We start from the raw sequence: 21,935 nt of genomic DNA, 5'->3' as shown, positions 1-21,935 counted from the left end.
AAATTAACAAATCTTATATTAAACTATGTAGTAAATTATAGAATTTATATTAATCAGGCAAAAAAAAAAGAATTTATATTAAATGTATTATCATATTTATTAAACAGGATTTGATAGCGTCATTTAGGCGCCATGAAAGGGAATCTGCCCCACTTGATTTTAATGATTAAACTGCAAAAAAGCTTTTAACTTTCCTTCTTCCGAGCTCTTCTCCCATTTCTAGAATCTTGTTCTTAGTCTGATGATCAAAACAAGCAAAAATTTACTATCTTGGTGGAGGACTTAAGGGATGGAGACTCCCAGAGACTTAGACCGGGACTGCTCTGCCTCTATCTAGCTAAAGTTTATGATTGACTGCTCTCAGCCATCGGCCACGGGCTACTTGGGTATTTCTGGTTCCACTTTGCTAGCCAAATTCTCTGATCTTCTTCTCTCTTGTTCATCTTATTAGAATTTTGTGTGTGTTTTGAGTTCTCTCATCTCAGGCCCGCACTGCAACATTGAGGTTGACTGTTTGAGTGTGATAGAAAAGAAAGTTATCGGAAAAAACTGTTTCGTTACTCCACAGAAATTTCTACTGCAGGGCCCACTACCTAAAGTTGCAGATGTTATGAACGTAAGATATTTTAGTATCGCCCCATTTCTCTGGATTAATTGACTTTGATGGACTTGGTTTAACCAGCTGAAGGTTTTCTTTTCGTCCTCCCCCCCCCCTCCCGGGGGGGAGCTATATCTTCAAACAAAAATACTAAGCTTTCATCAGTAAAGATAACTTTAATTAGTGTCTTTGTGCAATTTGACTGGATAAACTTCCCAAGTTACATTGAATTAATTACTGCAAAACCCTACGTATTAGACGCGTATGTTAACATGAATATCGTACTTTGCACGTCAAACTTCGTCTGCGATATTAACGGGTGCTTTGTTATTCCGAAGTTCTGTTGCATATTCAAACAGTATGTGAAACTGTTAATATTCTTGGAAATGATTTGAAAGTGTTACCATTTTTTCTTTATATTATCAGTAATAGAGAAAAGTTAAAAGATCTTAACCATGTGGAACTACCTTAGGGGACAAGAATGACTTAGGATATAGGTAATGGTTAAGGTTCGGACCTTTCTTATGTAATCTAAATTTAGCCTTTTCTTTTATTCTTGATTCTTGAAGCCACTGTTTCCTTTCTCTCTCATTTTGTCTTCTGTCACTTTGTTTTGTTGGTTCCTCTTAACTTGGACCAAAGGAGGAACAGACAAAGATTTACTTGTGCTAAGCGAGCTGGGATATACAAGATCTGCGCATAGAGACACTTCTCTGTTTATTTCTGTCTGATGGCATCATCATCATCTCAGTTCTCTCGAATAAAACATGATGCCTTTATCAGCTTTTGCGGCACAGATACACGTTCTGGTTTTCTTAGTCATTTGAAAAAAGAATTGCGGCATAAGCAAATTGATGCCTTCGTGTATGATAATAAGCTTGAGAGAGGAGATCTAATATCACCAGAACTTTCTGTAGCAATAGAAGAATCATTCATTTCGCTTATCATATTTTCAAAGAGCTATGCTTCTTCGACATGGTGCTTGAAACAACTGGTGAAAATCATGGAGTGCAAGGACAAATATCAACAGATTGTGATTCCTGTTTTCTACGACATTGATCCAACAGATGTAAGGCACCAAAAGGGGTATTATGCAGATGCTTTAGCTCAGCATGACTCAAGTTACAAGGAAGAGGTGCCAAATTGGAAATATGCCTTGAATAAAGCTGCTAATTTATCTGGATTTCATTCATCAAAGTATGGGTAAGTTCTTTTCTTTGGCGAGTTTATCTTCTGCATTTAGTCTCAAGAAATGAGAAATTCTTAAGGAGAAAAGACATGACCTACTTCATTTTTTTCTTACTCTCTTTTGATTATTTATTATAGGGATGAAGCTAAGCTTATTGAAGAAATTGCCAAATCCATGTCAAACAAGTTGAATAATGTGTATCAAAGTGACTTCACAGACCTTGTTGGCATTGATGAAAGAATTGCAGATTTAGAATCTCTAATGGATCAAGGGTTAGAAGATGTCCGTGTCATTGGAATTTGGGGCATGGGCGGGATTGGCAAGACAACTATTGCTGCAGCAGTTTTTAATCGATTTTGTTCTGAATATGAAGGTTGTTGTTTTTCGGCAAATGTAAGGGAAGAATCAAAGAAAGGTGGGATTATCCATGTGAAGAACAAAATTCTTTCTATACTACTGAAGGAAAATGATTTATACATTGGCACTCCCTATGGTGTACCCCCTTATGTGAAGAGAAGGCTTCTCCGGAAAAAGGTTCTTGTTGTTCTTGATGATGTTAATGATTTGGGTCAACTAGAAAATTTAGTTGGAGCATTTGATTGTTTTGGACCAGGTAGTAGAATCATTATTACAACTAGAGATAAGGAAGTACTTGGTCAAAAGGTTGACAAAATTTATGAGGTGAAGCCACTGGATTATGAAAAAGCACTCCAACTTTTCAACATGAATGCCTTTAAACAAAGCTTTCTAGACATGGAATGGAGTGAGCTATCAAAGAGGATGGTTGCGTATGCTAAGGGACTTCCATTGGCTCTTAAAGTTTTGGGTTCTTTTCTCTATGGGAAAAGTAAAGAAGAATGGAAAAGCCAGTTGAAAAAGTTGGAGAAAAAGCCATTCAAAAAAATCCATGATTTGTTGAGATTGAGCTACAATAGTCTAGACCGCCAACAGAAAGAGATCTTTTTGTATATCGCATGTCTTTTCAAAGGATATCAATATCGTGAAATAATAGCTCTTCTAGATGCTTGTGGTTTTACAACAACTATTGAGTTAAAAGTGCTTCGAGACAAAGCTCTTATAACTGAAGTCATTAATTTAGTATCTAAAAAGCCCATGGTATCTATGCATGATTTGATACAGGAAGTGGGCTGGGAGGTTGTTCGTGAAGAATCAATAAAAGATCCTGGAAAACGCAGTCGTTTATGGGATCCTGATGATATTTATGAAGTACTGATAAATAATATGGTACGAATCAAAGTTATAGTAGGATCATTTACTTCTCTCTGTTTAATTTTTAATATTTTCATGTGCATATGGCTATTTCTTGTCAGGGGACTGAAACGATTCAAAGCATAAGTCTGGACATGACAACAACTGGAGATCTGTCCTTAAATCCTCAAGTCTTTGCTAGGATGCACAAGATGAAGTTTCTTAAAATATTTACTCAGATATCTTCCTTGGATGCACGTGTTCATCTACCTCAAGGCCTTGAATTTTTGCCCAATGAACTAAGAATTCTTCTTTGGCAGAATTACCCTTTGAAATTCCTGCCTCCAACATTTTCTGCAGAAAATCTTGTTCAACTTGTTATGAACTACAGCAATGTGGAAAAACTTTGGGATGGAGTTGTGGTATGTGCGAATACATATAAAATATTGTGTTTGTTCTAATTGAATTAATTAATTGCTTTAAACTCATTGCATGTTTCTTTCCTTTAATTGTCACAGCCTCTTGTGAATTTAAAGAAATTTGACCTCAGGCACTCTACGAATCTGCTAGCTCTCCCAGATTTTTCTACGGCCAATAATCTTGAATCGGTCTCACTGTTCAGTTGTAAGAACTTGCCTCTTGTTCATCCATCTATTTTATCTCTCCAAAAGCTTGAGTCCTTGGATCTATCATACTGCGAAAAGCTTACCAGTCTTGTGAGTGATATACCTTTGAAATCCCTCCGATCACTCCGTCTAGCTTGCTGCTCAAGACTGAAGAAATTCTCATTGACATCAGAGAACATGAGAGAGTTAGATTTATCAGAGACAGCTATTGAGGAATTGCCATTGTCCTTAGGATGTCTCAGCCAGCTTGAAACATTATCTCTATGGCGTTGTGAAAGTCTCAAGCATCTTCCAGATAACTTGGTTGGCTTGAGATCTCTGCGTTATCTCAAGGTAACTGGTTGTATGAAACTTCAATCTCTACCAGAGCTTCCACCATCCATTGAAACATTATGGGCTTCAGAGTGTTCTTCCTTGGCGACCGTACCAGTATCTTCTGATCCACTCAACACAAACATGAAGGAAATTCGTCTGGCAAATTGCATGAACTTGGATGAAAATTTGCTCAATGATATTGGATGGAACATTCATCTCAAGCTGATGAATCATTATGCATTTGAACGGGTATCCTCAGAAGACCAGGAGGAGCAAATTGATGTTTATGTTCGAACTGGAGGAATATACCCTGGAAGCAAAGTTCCAAACTGGTTCAAGTATAGAACATCTCAGGCTTCGATAACTATTGGTGTGAAATTCAATATTCCTGATGCCTTCATTTTCTGCGTGGTTCTTTCTCAGTTCCCATTAAGCAGTTTCCTTATCTCCATCGCAGTTGACTGCTTCCTGGAAAACAATGATGGTGAGAAGCTTCATGTTAAGTCTTTGGACCTCGTGTTGCCTGGCACAGAGCTTAATTCAGATCATGTGTGTTTATTTTACGTCGAATGTTTGGGTTTTATAACTGGAAGGATTGAAGAAAGTAGAGACTGTTATGAGCACAAAGTTTCATTCGAATTCTCGGCTCAGTCAGAGGTTGAGCAAGAAGAGGAGGATAAAGAGCAAGAAGAGGAGGATAAAGAGATTGTGATAAAAGGGTGTGGGGTTTACCCGATATATGCCTCGCAACTTAATTTCATAGGGGATGTTAACAGGTTAAAACCCAGAAAAGTTGGAGTTCAGAGCTGTGATGAGCTCCGGCCACTTCCTCCGTTGTTGGAAGCCGGTGAAGCCATTGATGATCCTGAAAGTTCTGGTGAGAAGAAAGATGAGGAAGAGAGAGTCTTTTTAGCTCAAAAATCCAGCGGATATATATTTTCACCACTTCCAACTGGAACATGGAAGAAACCAACTCAAGGCTTGAAAGATCTTGTCAACCTATGATTTTCTTTTAAATTTGATCTGAGCAGCCTGGAAGTAGAATGAAGAAACAGAGAGATTTGCCTGGTTCTTTCTCTGTGTTTTTTAATTCCTCATATGTTGTAGTGGCATTACAAAGAAATAGAAAGAGCTTGTAATTACGTAGATAATTAGAATCTGAGAATGCTTACATGCGACATTTATAAAGGGACTGTAAAAAATGGATCAAATAACCCAATGAAGATCACTGTCTCGTGCATGAGTCAGTGTTTGTTTGTCAATTCCGAAGTCCAAACTAAGCCCCAGGCCAAACGCAAATTATCACTTCAGAGCTGTACGCAAAATGGAATGAATGCAGTGTTAACTGTTAAGTGATATTAGGATGAGAAATATTTTTTTTCTAACCCTGAATAACTTGTGATAAAGAGATGTAATAAATGTTTTGTATTTCAATTTTAGTACTATGTAAAAAAAATTAAAAATAGACTAACAGAAAAAAAATGTTTTTCAAAGCCATATTGAGTTTGGTAATTTGCATCTCTTTTTTTTTTAATTTAATAATTTTTGTTATGTATAATAATACCATAGCAATCAATAAAGATTGGCTCATATGAACATGAATTTTGTTGTCCATCCATGCTAAATCTATTTTTTTATAGCATGCTAAATCAAATCTTTAACATGCATCTATTTATCTTTTTAATAATTTGCATTGCTTTAAAAAAATAATTTTAATCAGAATAGCATTGGAAAACAGCCTGAGCATTATAATTTTATTATATAAGCATAACAACAAAAATATACGAAATTAAAAAAAAATCAATATAGCTGGTTCTAACTCTGAGCTATTAAATCTCTTTGATGAAGAATCTGGTTTTAAATACCTTGTTTTTCCTCTCTTACTCAGTTTCGTTCCTACAATGAAAGCCAATGCAAGAACACACGATAAAAGACCCAATCGATCATGGAAGCAGGTCACTGTCTCAATGAAGAGGCAAGTAAAAGTAAAAACGACATGGAACAGCATTAATTTGAATGGAATCAGACGAACTGCAAGACAAAAACACATGAAAAGGGCATGTGGCTGCAGTTAAAAAAAAAAAAAAAGACTCTGATACAATGTTAGGAATAAAGAGAAAGAAAAAAAATATTGAAAATAAAACTGGGATGTATTTTGAAATGAGATGAGTATATCAATACATAGAAAAAAAAAAAAGAACAGTGGATCATAATAAAAATAATAATACAAAGAGAGAGATATACAAATCAAATCATATTTACAAAAATATTTAGTCATATTAATAAAAAAAATATCAACAAATTTGAATAAGATTTGCAAGCATCAACAATTAAACCTTAGAAAAACATATGAACAATAATACAAGATATGACAATGGTACATCTTGTCAACGATGAACGATTCAAAAACAAAATGAATGAACAAGAATAAAAGATATGTCAATGATTCACAAAATGATTTATGAACAAGAATACGAGATTGATCCACAGAAAAAAATATACAAACAAAATTTTAAATTATAACCCTGAACTAGTAAATCTCTTTGATGAACAATCTGATTTTAAATATCTTGATTTTTTTCTCATATTCATACAATTTTTTCTTTAATAAGATAAAAAAAGCAAAAAATTGAGAAAAGTGTCAATGTTTTATTTTTATTACTGATTTGGGATTGAAAAAGTAATTATCTCTTTTTCTTAATTTAATTATTAAAAAGAAAGTTTCACGTTTATTTTATTTTTCAATTTTATTTTATGTATGAGCTTTTCGTTTAAAACAGCAATGTGCTCCACCCATTGTCGTTTTGCCAGAGGCAGATACGACTTGCGATTTCATCTTCGCCAAAAGCCAAAGCATCAAAACGATTAGGGCAAGTAAGAGTCGTCTGCTTAACTTCCTCCAGCTGCTTGTCGTCGATCTCCCAAGTCTTATTTGAAGGGTATAAAAAGGTACAATCGTTTCATGATTCTCCTTAGCTCACCCGCGCGTCCTTGCGATTGGGGCTTACTGCTTCTTGATAAAACAATAAACCTGAAAGTAAATTGTTTCAAACTTTCAGCAGAAAACTCGCGACCTTTTTGTGGTTTCTGTAGTTTGCTTTATAACACGAAATGTGGAATGGAAAAGTTCAGTTGGCTTCAACAGTTGAACTTTATTTCACGGAGACTGGTGTGCTTGGCTGGTTTTCGTGGAAATTTAAAATTTTTCTTCTTTAAAAATTCCTTAACTGCAAATTTGTTGCGACTTTCCCCCTAGTGATAATTTAGCTTGGGATCCTTTACAAAACCTTCATAGCATGAATAAAGTTCACCATGTTCAACAAAATCAAGCTAATGTATTACCTGAGTCCCTGAATTAAGAGAGAAAATATCTATCAGAAGTATTTTGTTGCCAGTTGGTTCTGACGTGGATTCGTTGTCGCTGTGTTCGGCTCTAGTCATGGACCCGGAGCGAGAGAGAATTAAAAGTGGATGTCAGAAGATTCTGGAAGGAATAGATTCAATGTCTTTGGTAAATTTAGATGACCAGCAAGTACACTCATTGGTAATGATGAGAGAAATAGCCCGTGGGGTTGTCGATGATAGAGATAGAAAGGTAAGAGAGATCAGTGGCTGATGAAGTTTTAACTTTAATTTCCTTGTCCTGGGAGCCACCCTCATAAATTTCATGATGTTTTCAGGTGACAAAGAATGACGTGCTTAGCGCATTGCGCAACAGTATCGAGAAAATGGTTCATAGAGCTTCTTTCATGAAAAAAGCATTTTGGATTATAAGCCAATATTGTGTCTCAATTGACTTGGTGCAATTTGCAGGTGTGTGCATCCAGGGATATTATTGAAGTAATAAGCAGGGTGTCGTTTGAAGGCTTGGATGACCAAAGAGTGCATTTAGTATTGAGGATGAAAGAAATTGCACATGGGATTGCTGATAAACAAGCAAGAGCTGCAATAACTAGGCATGACATGCTTGCGGAACAAGTAAGGGGTGAAGACATCTTAGTAATTTTTTGATTTCCTTTGTCTGTCTAGAATTCTTCTTAAGGTAAATTGCTCAGTTTTACAGGTTGCGGTTGGTTATGACGGGATAGGTTATAGTCCCATGGCTGAGTCAGCAAAAACCAGCAATGGTGATGTCCTGATAGATGGGGGACAAGGCATGATAAATGAAAATGAGATGTTGGAGGTAGAACATGTGTTAGGACTTGAAAATGGAATAGATGAAGTACCGGAGTCCCTGTTGCCATCTTCCTTTCAGCAATTTCTTCTGTGGCCTCCTGATGATTGCATCACCTTAGAGTGGGTTCAAGACATGATGTTCACTCTTGAGCAGGCTTCACAGAAGATGTTGCCATCTGAGTTCTACCATGTCATACCATCAATTTTGGTAGATAAATTGACAGATTCTGCTCGCAGTATACTATGTAAAGAACCAAATTGTGTGGAGATCAATTGTCAAGAAGATTCAAGGGTCATTGTAGTAGGCGACATCCATGGGCAGTTTTATGATTTACTGTTTCTTTTTAAGCATATTGGCATGCCTTCTGAGAGCCAGGTCTACGTTTTCAATGGAAATTATGTAGATAAAGGAGCATGGGGTCTGGAGGTTTTTTTGGTCTTGCTAGCTTTGAAGGTAACATGATGGCAATTATTTTTCTTGTATTTTGATGTCCCTGATAGTTTTAGTGATGGTGATAGCTGTACTCCCATCAAGTGTAATTTAAAAAAAAAAAAAAAAAGAACAGTGCCTTGTGGTATTAATTATATAACCTTTTAACTATTAGTAAATAATACGCCACAGCGTGTTTTACTCACTCAAACATAATTACTAATGAAAGCCTATCATTTTGTTTTTCAGGTCTTGATGCCTAACAGAGTATATCTACTACGTGGAAATCATGAATCAAGATATTGCACTGCAAGATATGGTTTTAAGAAGGAGGTGCGGACAAAATATGGTGGCCAAGGTGAAGATGTATATAATAAATGCCTAGAGTGTTTCAAGGAACTTCCATTAGCTTCAGTTATAGGTGGCTGTGTTTATACTGCTCATGGAGGGCTTTTTCGTAGTATAAAGGCTGCCCCTTTGCGAAAGCCAAAGAGAAAGAAGACTCAAAGAGTGGATCTTGGCTCATTAACTGAGTTATCCGAAGTTAAAAGATCTTCTGTAGATTGCCCTCATGAAGGTCCTAGCGTATTATTGAGTGACGTTGTTTGGTCAAAACCATCTAAAAAGGATGGCCTGAGGGATAATACAGGTCGGAAATTAGGTCTATGGTGGGGTCCTGATTGCACTGAAGCTTTCTTAAAACAGAACAGATTGAAGGTAATATTTAAATTTTTTGTGACTAACATCTAATACTGAGAACTTGTTCATTTTGTTATCACTAGTCACATGGATTTTGAATTCCTGACCTCTAACCATTAACCCTGTACATTAGGCCTACCAAATTGGCAGTGCAAACTTGAGCATCTCTATTTCTTGAATTACTTTTTTTGTTTTTTTGTTATCAGGAGCCTTTGAATCTTAAATACAACCTCCATCCCACCTTACCCTTGCACATCTATATTCTTGCCTGGTTCATTACAACTACCATGGGTCAAATTATTAAAGATCTAAAAGCCAGTCATTGAACTTATTGTAAGATGTATAGAAATGTTTATCGCCTATCATTGTTGGCAATGCCAATCATTATTCAAGACAGATTGCATGATGAAAGCTTGAAGATCCTTATCATTTAGAAAAACATTTTTTTAATCTTTGAAATATCCTGATTCTTTACTTTTCCTTGTTTAGCTTTAAAACTCCTTTTCTGCTAATATTCTGTGGTGCATTATTTCATGCATAGCTGATCATCAGATCACATGAAGGACCTGATGCAAGGGTTGGTCAGGATGATTTTGGGGATATGTTGTGTGGATACAGCTTGGATCATGACGGAGAATCAGGAAAATTATATACACTTTTCAGTGCTCCTGACTACCCACAGGTTCATGTTTTCAGTCGTAACTTTCTATATCATTGAGCAAAAGTTTAGCATTAGTTACACCTGTGGCAGTTCTATTGGTGATATCTTAATATTTTGGTTGAAGACTGAAATAATTTTACCTCCTAATTTGTAATCACCAAAGATTCAATCTCAGTAATAGTTATATTATTAATATTAGTATAAATTAGCTATTTTCAATCATTAGCTACTGAGGCACTTCTCTATGTGTAGTAACATATGTCTGTCAAAAAATATAGTTTGTGGTAGTTCATGAATGACATCATCATTTCTAGATTTTCTTTTATTAAGCAGAACAGTAAACTTGTATGGTATTTATCTTTTACATGTTAAAATAGTTTGATTTACGCATGCACCTGTAACCTGGTATCCATCATGGTCACTCTGAGCATGTGAGACGGTTTCAACTTTCAAGATAGATGATGCTTGATTTGAAATTCCTGTAATGACGACATGGTTACATTTGCATCTGCATCACAAGTTGAAATTTTGCCCAATATTCAAGAATATGAATTTTTTTGGTTGCTAGCAACTCGTCACTTGCTCTGCGTGGTAAAGGATGCAAGCATAATAGTAATATTTTAGAATTCAAAGGCAAAAAATTTGATGCACATTTTGTGTTTGAATGATGTGTTAGAAAGCCCCTGATTATCTCCCCTGATTATCTCCCTTGATTCTCTCTATTTATTGCCCATGATATTAGCTAGAAGATATATTTCCTGATTTATTGAGATATTGCAATATATGTAATTTATTGAGATTGATTGTAACCGGATATTATTTTCTCATCCGGACTCTATATATTGTAACTCAATCATATGGAATAAGATATGAGAATGAAATATTCAGCAAAGTAAACATGGTATCAGAGCATAGGGTTCCTCCTGAACCCAGAAAAATTCGTGCGTCGCTGCCATGAGAGAGAGAGAGAGAGAACGCGAGGAGAGAGAGAGAGAAAGTGAGGCGTCCCAGATCTGAAGCCAGGAGCTGACCGTGGACGACACCGCCCCTCCAGTCCTCACCGGCGTCCTCAGATCGGCGCATCCCTTGAAGACGACGCCGAACGGAGCTGCGCGTGAAGCCCACGCGCCGCCACTGCCTCTGCGCGTGAATTGCACGCGCCGCCGCCGGAAAAACCAACAGTGCCTCCCAGAGATCCAGAAAATGAACCCATCAGAATTCCCACCCCTTTTTGGGTCCGTTCGTAATATTCCAATGGCCCTTATGTCCGGTACATCCTCAAATACTCAAAGCACTCCTTCTTCACCTTTAGTCACCTCTCAAGCCTCTGATCCAGAACCATCCCTAACCTCTGAACATCAAGCTATGGTGGTGGCTCACAAACTTAATGGTAGCAACTATCTCCAATGGTCTCAAAGTGTATTAATGTATCTACGTGGGAAGCGTAAGGAGAAATATATCAATGGAGAGGCAAAACAGCCTTCACATAATGACCCCAAATTTGACACCTGGTTTGCTGAAAATAATCAGGTGATGTCTTGGCTGTGCAACTCAATGACTCTTGAAATCAGTGAAGGATACCTCTTGGCAAGCACAGCTAAGGAAATCTGGGACGCTGCTAAGAGGACTTACTCCACACTAGACAACACTGCAGCCCTATTGGATCTAAGGAGGCAGCTCAAAGATCTGAAGCAAGGAAACTTAACTGTAACACAATATTACAGCACTTTAACGAAGATATGGCAGCAGTTGGATCTCTTTGAAGTTCATCCTTGGAAGGACATGGATGATGCTAATTACTACAGACACCTGGTGGAAAAGGGACGAACCTATGACTTCCTATTGGGTTTGAATGATGTCTTTGAAGAAGTAAGAGGCCGAATTATGGGTCTAAAACCGCTTCCCTCCCTATTTGAAGTCTTCAGTATGGTCAAGTTTGAAGAAAGCCGGAGACACCTCACTCAGGGTAACCAAACCCCAGTAGATGGCTCAGCATTAGTCATGAGGAGGTCCCCAACATTCGAGGGATCTGAGAGAGAGGGAACAAGTGGTGCAATCACTGTAACAAGAAAGGCCACACCAGAGACGAATGTTGGAAACTACATGGGAAACCAACCCAAGGGAAGCAGAAACAACGGGAAGATAGAAAAAGCCACCACACCTCCTCTGAAGAAAAAGGTGATGAGGGAGACCAGTTGACCAGAGAAGAGCTTCAAATGCTTCGTAAGATACTTGAAAAACAAAACAAATCAAAATCAGTTCCCAACGTGAACTTGATTCAGTCAGGTAATTCTATTATAGCCCTTAATGCAATGGTAACTGGTGATGAAACCTGGATTGTTGACTCCGGTGCTACAGACCACATGACTGGTAATAAGTCCCTCTTCAAAACCCTCAAATATTGCCATGAGAACCTTAGGGTAAAAGTAGCAACTGGACTATATACTAAAGTTGAGGGTGTTGGCATTGTGGCCCTATCTGATGATCTGGAAATCCATAATGTTTTGTTTGTTCCTGCTCTTACCTGCAACCTTATATCTGTGAGCAAATTGACTAAAGGACAAGTATGTCGGGTAATCTTTGATGATGTTAAGTGTGTTTTTCAGGATTCGACCTCGGGGAGGAAGATTTTGACTGCTAAAGAATGGGATGGACTCTACTACTTTGAAGGAAAAGATATGAAGACTGCAGGAGCCAAGAAAGCTATGGTTAGCTCTAATTCTCAGAATAAAAATGTAATGTTGTGGCATCAAAGATTAGGCCACCCCAGCTTTGATTATATGAAGCATGTGTTTCCAACTTTATTCAATAAAAATTCTTTTCCTTTCCAATGTGAAACGTGTCAAATTGCCAAACAAACTCGCGCCTCTTATCCCAAACATACTTACAAACCTACTGCCCCGTTTACATTGATTCATACTGACATTTGGGGACCAGCCAAAATCAACACCCGAACAGGCACAAAGTGGTTTATTACATTCATCGATGATCACACCCGGGTCACATGGGTTTACCTTATGAAAGAAAAATCCGAAGCTTTACAAATTTTCAAAAACTTTCACTCTTTTGTGAGAACCCAATTCCAAACTCCCATCAAAGTTCTAAGAAGTGACAATGCCAAAGAGTATGTGAGTGGAGCCTTTAGGGAATTTCTTGAGCAGGAAGGAATCCATCACCAAACCTCATGTGTCTATACTCCTCAACAAAATGGAGTTGCTGAGCGGAAAAATAGGCATCTTCTAGAAGTAACCCGAGCTATTATGATGGAAAGAAATGTTCCAAGTCTGTTTTGGGGAGATGCTGTGCTAACCGCTGCTTATCTCATCAATCGAATGACCTCAAAAATTCTCCATTTCACTACCCCCATTCAAAAACTCCTCGAGACCTACCCCACCTCACCTATCATCAATACCATCCCTCAAAAGGTCTTTGGGTGTGTCGTCTTTGTTCATAAACATGATGGGGGCAAACTTGATGCTAGAGCAGAAAAATGTATTTTCCTAGGGTATTCCTCCACCCAAAAGGGATATAAGTGTTATTGTCCTACTACCAGAAAACTCATAATATCCAAAGACACAGTTTTTTATGAGGATGATGCTTATTATCCCAAATTACCCATTCAGGGGGAGCACTATGGAGTAGAATGGCTAATTACACCTGAACCTACGACCAATCCCAACACACATCTTACCACCCCTCTTGAACCTGCCATACCACAAGAAGAAATCACTGTCCCTGAACCGGAACCAAAACCCCTAGTCCTACACCTCCACTAGAGCACCAAAACCCCACAAACACTCCTCACCCGACTCACCCAATGGAAACGAATGCTGAAATTGATGCAGGGGTGACAGAGCGTTCAAGTCCTCAATCAGGTGAGCAGGATAGTAGTAGTAGGGTTCCTTCCATTCCAAGGCAGCAACATGATTCCAATCCAGAGTTGGATCCTGAAGAGCTAGGATGGCCCATTGCACTTAGAAAGGGGGTAAGATCATGTACTCAGCATCCTATTCAAAAATTTGTCTCCTATGGCAATTTATCTGCTAGAATGCAAACCTTTGTGGTGAATAGCTCACAGGTGAAGATTCCAGAAACATTTCAACAGGCTATGAAAGATCTTAATTGGAAACGTGCCGCATATGAGGAGTTGAGAGCCTTAAAGGAAAATAACACGTGGGATATTACCACACTTCCTAAGGGCAAGAAAGCAGTGGGTTGCAGGTGGATCTTCACCCCTAAATTCAATCCTGATGGAAGTATCAACAAGTACAAAGGAAGATTAGTTGCAAAAGGGTACACCCAGACTTATGGGATTGATTATCAGGAAACGTTTGCTCCTGTGGCAAAGTTCAACACCATCCAGGTACTCCTGTCTCTAGCTGCTAACCTTGATTGGTCTCTACATCAACTAGATGTGAAGAATGCTTTCCTAAATGGAGATTTGGAGGAGGAAGTGTACATGGAAATCCCAGATGGAGTAATAGCTCCACCCAACTCAGTTTGCAAACTGAAGAAATCACTATATGGCCTGAAACAGTCTCCACGAGCGTGGTTCGACAGGTTTGCCAAGGCAATCAAAAGGTTTGGCTACGTCCAAGGACAAGCTGATCACACTCTCTTCGTTAAACACAGTAATGGAAAGGTAACGATCCTAATTGTGTATGTGGATGATATAGTCATAACTGGCAGTGATGAAGTTTCTATCTCCCAACTCAAGAAAGCTCTAGCTAGGGAATTCCAAGTGAAGGACCTAGGACAAATGAAGTACTTTCTTGGAATGGAGGTTGCAAGATCCAAAAAGGGTATAAGTGTGTCTCAACGAAAGTACACACTTGATTTGCTCCACGAAACAGGAATACTTGGGGCTAAACCTAGTGAGACGCCTATGGAAGAATCATGTAATCTGGAAGTGAAACCAGACGGGGTACCAGTCAACTCAGAAAGGTACAGAAGACTTGTAGGTAAACTGATCTACTTGACTCATACAAGGCCTGACATTAGCTATGCTGTTGGAGTAGTAAGCCAATTTATGCATCAACCCCAGGAAGAACATATGGAAGCAGTATACAGAATCCTGACCTACCTCAAACTCAATCCTGGAAGAGGAATATTCTTTAAAAAGGGGAGTACAAGGAACATAGAGGTCTACACTGATGCAGATCATGGGAGAGCTGTGGATAACAGAAGATCTGTCACAGGATACTGCACTTATGTTTGGGGAAACCTAGTCACTTGGCGAAGCAAGAAACAGACAGTAGTCTCAAGGAGTAGTGCTGAAGCTGAGCTAAGAGCTGTAGCCCTGGGGGTATGTGAAGGAATGTGGGTGATCAGACTTCTGAAGGAATTGAGAATTTCCTATGAAGGACCTATGAACCTCTGGTGTGACAACCAAGCCAGCATTGAAATGACCAAGAATCCTGTGTATCATGACCGAACAAAGCATGTTGACATTGATCGACACTTCATCAAAGAAAAGGTTGAAGATGGCACAATTAACCTGAGCTATGTGCGCTCAACTGATCAGATTGCTGACGTCATGACCAAACCTTTAGCCAGAGTCAAGTTTGAAGGGCTTCGAAGCAAGCTGGGAATGGTTGACATTTACTCTCCAGCTTGAGGGGGAGTGTTAGAAAGCCCCTGATTATCTCCCTGATTATCTCCCTTGATTCTCTCTATTTATTGCCCATGATATTAGCTAGAAGATATATTTCCTGATTTATTGAGATATTGCAATATATGTAATTTATTGAGATTGATTGTAACCGGATATTATTTTCTCATCCGGACTCTATATATTGTAACTCAATCATATGGAATAAGATATGAGAATGAAATATTCAGCAAAGTAAACATGATGAAATGTAGCATAGTGAAAGTAATCATAACTATAAGAGCATATGTAGAAGTATTTTTATTTTTACAAAGGTCTACTGTCCATCAATGTTGCAGTTTGGTAAGAGGAGATATAACAATGAAGGAGCATATGCAATTTTGAAATCGCCTGATTTTGAAAGTCCTAGTTTTCACTCGTTTAAATCTGCAGAAAGACCAAAGGTAAGATCGTCTTGTCAACACGGTTAGCATTTTTTTTTTTTTTTAATTTCTACAAGAGATCAAATGCGAGGTAAAAATAAATTTGTTAAAAAATGAGTTTTCTATTAAATTGAATGAGAGATTACTTTTTTATTGGTGTTATTTTGTCTCTGCAAAGTTTAATTTGCTTAGGAAATATGCATGTATCTTCTGATTATGAGCATAAATTAGTCAATAGTTTCTATGATCTTTTGTCACCTGTTTGGACGTATATGACTTCTATGCTACTTGCTTCTCAGGTGGATCCTTATATTTATTATGATGCTGATGAAATGGACTTCAGCAAACTAGACTCTCCGCAAATGGTATGTGATAATAGAGACTTAGAAAAATACTTCTTAACTTTGCTTTTCATTACATAGCTATAGGCAGATGAGTATAATTGTAAACTATAAGGCATTCTAAACCGGACTGGTAGGTGCTATAGTCACAAGTCACAACTCAATCATGGAGTTCGCAAAAAAGATAAAATCAACTTTTCTCTGCACGCCACTGTATGGTTAATTGTCAAACAAACCAATGGTGTAGATGGGGCGGTTGTAGGACTATTGCTCCATGATCGCATCACTCTTGTAGCACAGATAGAACACAGGGTACTGTATGTCAAATTTTGTCCTTATAACCCTGGGGCGTTATGATCAAATCAAGCTTATTCTAAGGAGTTAGAAGAGGAATCAATCCAATATGGGAGGTGCTTGGTGTCGTCTTCTTCTTCTTCTTCTTTTTATGTTCCTTCTGCACCTTGAATCTTTATTGTGCCTAGCATATAAGTTGACCATGCTTTTATTCAACGCTTGGATCCCTAAAATAAAATGCCAGAACATGAATTTTCCCCATTTAAACCAAATAAACTTTATTCGGCTCCTACTTATTAAGATGCTGGAATATGATCTTTTTCCATTGCTGCTTATTGTATTGGGTAGAAAAGCCTGGAAATGCTGACTCAACTTACTTCTATGGATAAAGAATGCACAGGCCTCAACCTCTGGTATTTCATCTGCCCAAAGATCTTATCCAGCAGGCGTGATGCCAGAGTTTGACTTCGCGGCATTGGGCATTTATAATGCCCCATCTTGGAATGTCCAGCTTCCTGATGGTTCAGGTGGTACCCAAGCTGTGCAGCTTCCAAGGGCTCCTCTGGTGGAAGGACTGCCTCTTCCTCAAAACATACAGGTTTAGTCGTTTGAGTCATTTGACATTTTGCATAGTACTGCCTATCCTAATACTAAGTTTCTTTCTGCAGGAACCTCACAAGGCTGCTTATGAGTATTTGTTTGAGCTCATTGCTTCCTTAAAGCTTGTGCTTATGAACAGGGTGAGTTCAGACATTTCTTCTTCAATAAAGAGAATGAAGTAGCCCAAGCCAATTTTAACAGGACATACGTGTCAAAAGCGAGTTTTGTTAAAAAAAGAAAATACGCCTGACATGCTTATATGCCTGTGCGATTGGTTTGGTCTGGGGAGGGAATTTTTCTCATATTTTGAGTTGCTGAAACAATGATCTTCTAATTCAGGAGACTGATAACCGGACAAGTCAGTCAGCTTTGCGAGGTAGAGCTAGAAAACGAAAAGGAGGAAGCAGTAATTAGATAGGGTAGTGGCCAAGGCAAGATTCTACCTGAGGTCAGGCATTAGGTGCATTATTTTTAGTTGACTCCATGTTGTTATTTGGCTGATATATTTAGTAGAATCCACTTCAACTCTTTGTGTTCATTCTTCTCTCTATATGTGATTATTTAGAAGTAATATGGAAATTCAGGTATCAACAGAGAAGAAATTTCACGCGCCTGTCATCCCAAACTGATGATCATAAAGCACAGAATAATTTATTGGCGAATGAATGAAAATGGCGAACTTTCCAAAATACAAGAACATAAATTTAATTTTTTGTAATATTTACCAGTCATGAATTGTGTAACTCATGAATCTACATCTACTTACATAAGATTAACTTAGCAGCATGCTAAATTCACTATTATATTGGCCAAAAAATTGCTTTTATTTTCTGTTAACTTTTTTCTTTGAGGCTTAATTGGTTAACTTAATGTGTTTGAAAAAGTTGTTGGTATTAATCGTAGTTGTTCAAAAGCTATTGAAGTTGTTCAACAAAAAAAGGAAGGAAAAAAAAAGTTGTTGAAGTCTGGTTTTTAATAAACTAAGTTTCACATTAAAACACTGTATTTTATAAGATATGATCAAAAAGTAGCTGAATGTTAAAAGCTGATTCGGTGTAGATCCGTATCTCAATACGCATATATTTTCATTAAAACTTGAAAAAAAAAAAAGGTGAAATACTACCCCCGAAGATTAGATTTAATTTTAAATATTAAATCTCAATCATTTTTATTTCTTAAATTTATAATTTTTTTCTAATATATTTCTATTAATTATATATAGGGTTAAGATGTACTCCATTTAGCATCCCAAAATTTTTTTTTGGGTGCACTAGGTATTTTAAAATTTTTTATAGTGTAATTTTAATTTTGAACTAATTTTTATGATACAAACTTTTGATTAGGCAAACTTTTGACCAAAAATAATCCATGTGGCATCTGAGCGAGACTACTGTATTTTTTTTTTCCCCAGGCAAGAATTCATCGCCTGAAAAAAAAAAAAAAAGAAGACATTTCAAAAGTCTTGGCTTTAACTTCATCACGGAGCAGGGAGAAAGCACGGGTTCAGATCCTCTCAGCTCTCCTTATCCCCCAGAAGCTCTAAATCGTATCCGTCCAATCAATCTAAGGGATCACAAAAAGACACATCATCTAGCTTTTAAAAGTTTATCTTCACCGTCCAATATATTATAATCGTAGCCGTCCGCTCAAATCCTGTTTTAACTGTTTTTGCCAAACCCCCACGATCTGTTCTCTCGCACTCGCGACATCACGTTCTCCTCCACAGCCCGCTCCGGCTTCATGTTCTCCGTTCCTCACTCGAAGCACGGCATCTCTTACTCTTCTGTTCACCTCCTCAGATCAAATTCTAGTTTAGCATGTGAAGCAGTTGCAGGCCTTTTGCGATCCCTAACTCCAGTCAATCTATCCAGGAATTCGGTCAGAGAGCGGAGCAATAGCAGAGATAAATAGACTGCTGCGGCAGTCTTCCTTGACTCTTGAGGTATAGGAATAGGTATACTTCCACGTGCATTTATCCATATTTCTTGTTGAAGATTATTGAGGATTATGTGGATGTCATTTCCACAGGTAAAGAAGCTGGGTATGAATGCATTGTCGAATTTATCTGTGGATGAGAAGCTCCGCATTAAACTTGCAAAGAGTCATTTGCTGCCATTAATTATCAAGTACCTGGAAGACGAGGATGTAAAAGTGAAGAAGCTGCAAGAGGCATGTTGGCAAATTTAGCTCTGAGCCATGTTAACCACAGCATTTTGGTTGAAGCAGGGTCATATAAAATTTGGTGAGACTTCCCTAAGTTTACATAGTATTAAAAAGATGGTTATTTCTATAATAAAATATTGGCATGACATGCTGGTTTTATATGGAGGCATGTAAATCCCGTCAACATAAATTCACTAAAACCCCATAAGAATATTTGAGGGAGGGGTGAATGAAAGAATCGTAAGAAGAATGTCGTGTTTTCATTGGGACTTAATTCTTAATGCTTACAAAACTATAGATCAAATTTTCCTGCAGGCAAAGTTCTTAACTTCTGATTCTAAAGGACCCAAGGCGACAATCCATTTTCTTGATCCACCAGCATAGACATATCATGAATGCTCTGTAACCTATCTTCCTTATCGTTTTATGAATTGAAATGAAGCTTGTGTCCATGAACTCCATCTCCCTCTTGTTCCCGTGGTGGATTCGTTTTTAAAAAATTTCATGGTAATGTGGTACGTTTAAACAGTCATGGGTTTTATGGTGCAAGACTATTATTCTTCATATATATATAGGGCCATGTTGATGATTTGGAATTGGTTCTTTCCTCTCGTCATATCCATATACAATTATACATGCTATCTTGAGCGACGAGCATGTACAGGCTTGACGTATAATTGCAATAGAATGGAAGAATTGAGTTCGAACACCACAAACATTACATGTTTGAGCCCCATCTATCTATCTCATTTCAGATTTCTCGTAGCACAAAAGCAGTCAACTGCAAACGGGGAAAATGTAGCTTTTACCTGGAATAGTACTTAACCCATGAAAGTAATTTACTTCTAGTAAAATTTTCCTTTGGTTATTTTGTTTCTGATAAAATTTGCAGAAGATCGACGTCATGTTCGCAATTGAGGGTTCAGTGCGTTTTAAAAAAAGCAACAAAATTAGACGGCTACTATTTAATAAATTAACGGCTCAGATGAGTTTCTGAGGGATACTGAGAAAAAATGCCGCTGAGGGAATTTGCTTCCTACGACAGTCATGAATATGCATGAGATTTTAACGGTCCCGTGAGCTTACAATGCTAATTTTCAGAAGCCTCTGACCACGAAAAGAAACAAGATTTGATGAACACTCAGGCAAGAGCTGACTTTGCTGAGGATACAGTGGACAAGGTCATCAGGTGGAGACTAAAAAGAGCCACAACCTTCTCTGCCTCCAGCAACCATGTTTTCCGGCCTAACCCAGAAATCGATCCCCACCTGCATGAAACTTCTTCTCTGCGATTTAGGGCTTCGGCATTTACTTACCCAGAAATCATTCCCTTGTTCAGTCGCCGTCTGCGTTGCGAGCTTAAGAGCAAACTCTTCTTCGCGATTCAGGGTGTCCATCATGGTTCCGGGGGTCGACCGTATTTTTTCTGTGTGTTCTGTGATGAAGTTAAAGCCAAGATCCTTGAAGTGTGCAGGATGCGATCACTCTTTGTTTGGGAAAAAAATTCAATAAAACAACTGTTGCCATGTAAGCAATCTCACTCAGATGCCACGGATGATTTTTTGTCAAAAAGTTTACCTAGTCAGCATTTTAATGGTCAAAATTCAATTTCTGCTAGATTTGGATGAGATTGCACTAAAAAAATTAGTTCAGAATTGTAATTGCACCATAAAAAGCTTTAGAATACCAAGTGCACTCCAAAAAAAAGAAAATTGGAGTCCTGACCTTTTTACATATTGCGAGGTTTTTTGTGGTCTTGCTTGCTTGGAAGCTAACATGATGGCAATTATTTTTCTTGTGTTTTGATGTCCCTGATAATTTTAATAACGGTGATAGGGGCAAAAAAAAAAAAAAGGATAGTGCCTTGTTGTATTAACTATATAACCCTCGTACAATATTTCTACCAAATTGGCAGTGCGAACTAACTCATACGTACTTCCAAAATCTTTCAATTCATATGTACTTTGGACAAAGTAACTTCAAATAGTGCCATTATGTAACGAACAAGATTTACGGAAAGATTATTTGAAGCCTCGGCAATTCTCATGAAAAAAGATTTTGGGATTCATCTCCAATTTATAGAAACGTCAAACAAGAATACAAGACGTGAACTCTGACAATTCTTACAAAAAAGATTATGGGACCTTAGCAGACATTTACAGAAAAATTTATCCACATCAATACATGCCATCGAATCACGACTTCCAGAAAAATGTATTAGTAAAAGGTTGAGTAACTGGCATTGATTCACATTCAATATTTCAATTACCTGATCGAGGGCCCACCCTTAAGTTGCTCCATAGGAGAGGCAGTAGACATACCCATTCCCTTTCCCCCTAAGAACGCCGCAGCGGCCTCCTTCCCTTTTGCCCTGGAGAATTCGGTGGCGGAAAATAACGTGAAAAAAAAAGGTTAGAAATTATAATATTTTAATTTAGAAACTTAAGAGGTCAAAAATTCAAAAAAAAAAAAAAAGTAGTTCATGATTCTGTATTTTGCAAATGTAGTCAATGACTAAAATGCCTTGTATCATATTTTTTTAAAAAAATTATCAAACTTGTTATTATTAGTGCATTTCTTATAATTAGTTGTTTAATACTT

At 37.7% G+C, this 21,935-nt stretch overlaps 2 protein-coding genes across 3 annotated transcripts; both read left to right on the top strand.

The window, feature by feature from the left end:
• The first annotated feature begins 923 nt into the window (after positions 1-923).
• Positions 924-4,942, top strand: LOC114731419 (disease resistance protein RML1A-like). The gene is made up of 4 exons (XM_028918576.1): positions 924-1,801; positions 1,925-3,032; positions 3,119-3,418; positions 3,515-4,942. The coding sequence occupies exons 1-4, from the start codon at positions 1,329-1,331 to the stop codon at positions 4,940-4,942; spliced, it is 3,309 nt and encodes a 1,102-aa protein (XP_028774409.1). The 5' UTR covers positions 924-1,328.
• A 1,876-nt stretch (positions 4,943-6,818) lies between these two features.
• Positions 6,819-19,312, top strand: LOC114731414 (serine/threonine-protein phosphatase 7). 2 transcript variants are annotated; one of them, XM_028918570.1, is made up of 14 exons: positions 6,819-6,886; positions 7,375-7,532; positions 7,618-7,668; positions 7,751-7,915; positions 8,001-8,567; positions 8,793-9,260; positions 9,784-9,924; positions 15,853-15,957; positions 16,236-16,301; positions 16,963-17,169; positions 17,240-17,311; positions 17,511-17,619; positions 19,043-19,113; positions 19,200-19,312. In XM_028918570.1, the coding sequence occupies exons 2-12, from the start codon at positions 7,377-7,379 to the stop codon at positions 17,583-17,585; spliced, it is 2,073 nt and encodes a 690-aa protein (XP_028774403.1). In that variant the 5' UTR covers positions 6,819-6,886; positions 7,375-7,376; the 3' UTR covers positions 17,586-17,619; positions 19,043-19,113; positions 19,200-19,312. The 2 variants fall into 2 exon arrangements, with proteins under 2 accessions (XP_028774403.1, XP_028774402.1); XM_028918569.1 differs by lacking the exon at positions 6,819-6,886 and adding an exon at positions 6,987-7,106 and having other exon boundaries at positions 19,043-19,125.
• The last annotated feature ends 2,623 nt before the right edge of the window (positions 19,313-21,935 follow it).

This window comes from Neltuma alba, unplaced genomic scaffold, assembly GCF_004799145.2.
Source record: "Neltuma alba isolate B1F8T4 unplaced genomic scaffold, ASM479914v2 tig00012829_pilon, whole genome shotgun sequence".
Lineage (NCBI taxonomy): Eukaryota > Viridiplantae > Streptophyta > Magnoliopsida > Fabales > Fabaceae > Neltuma > Neltuma alba.
Note: the sequence above shows the minus strand (reverse complement) of the source record. Positions and strands in the feature narration are given on the sequence as shown.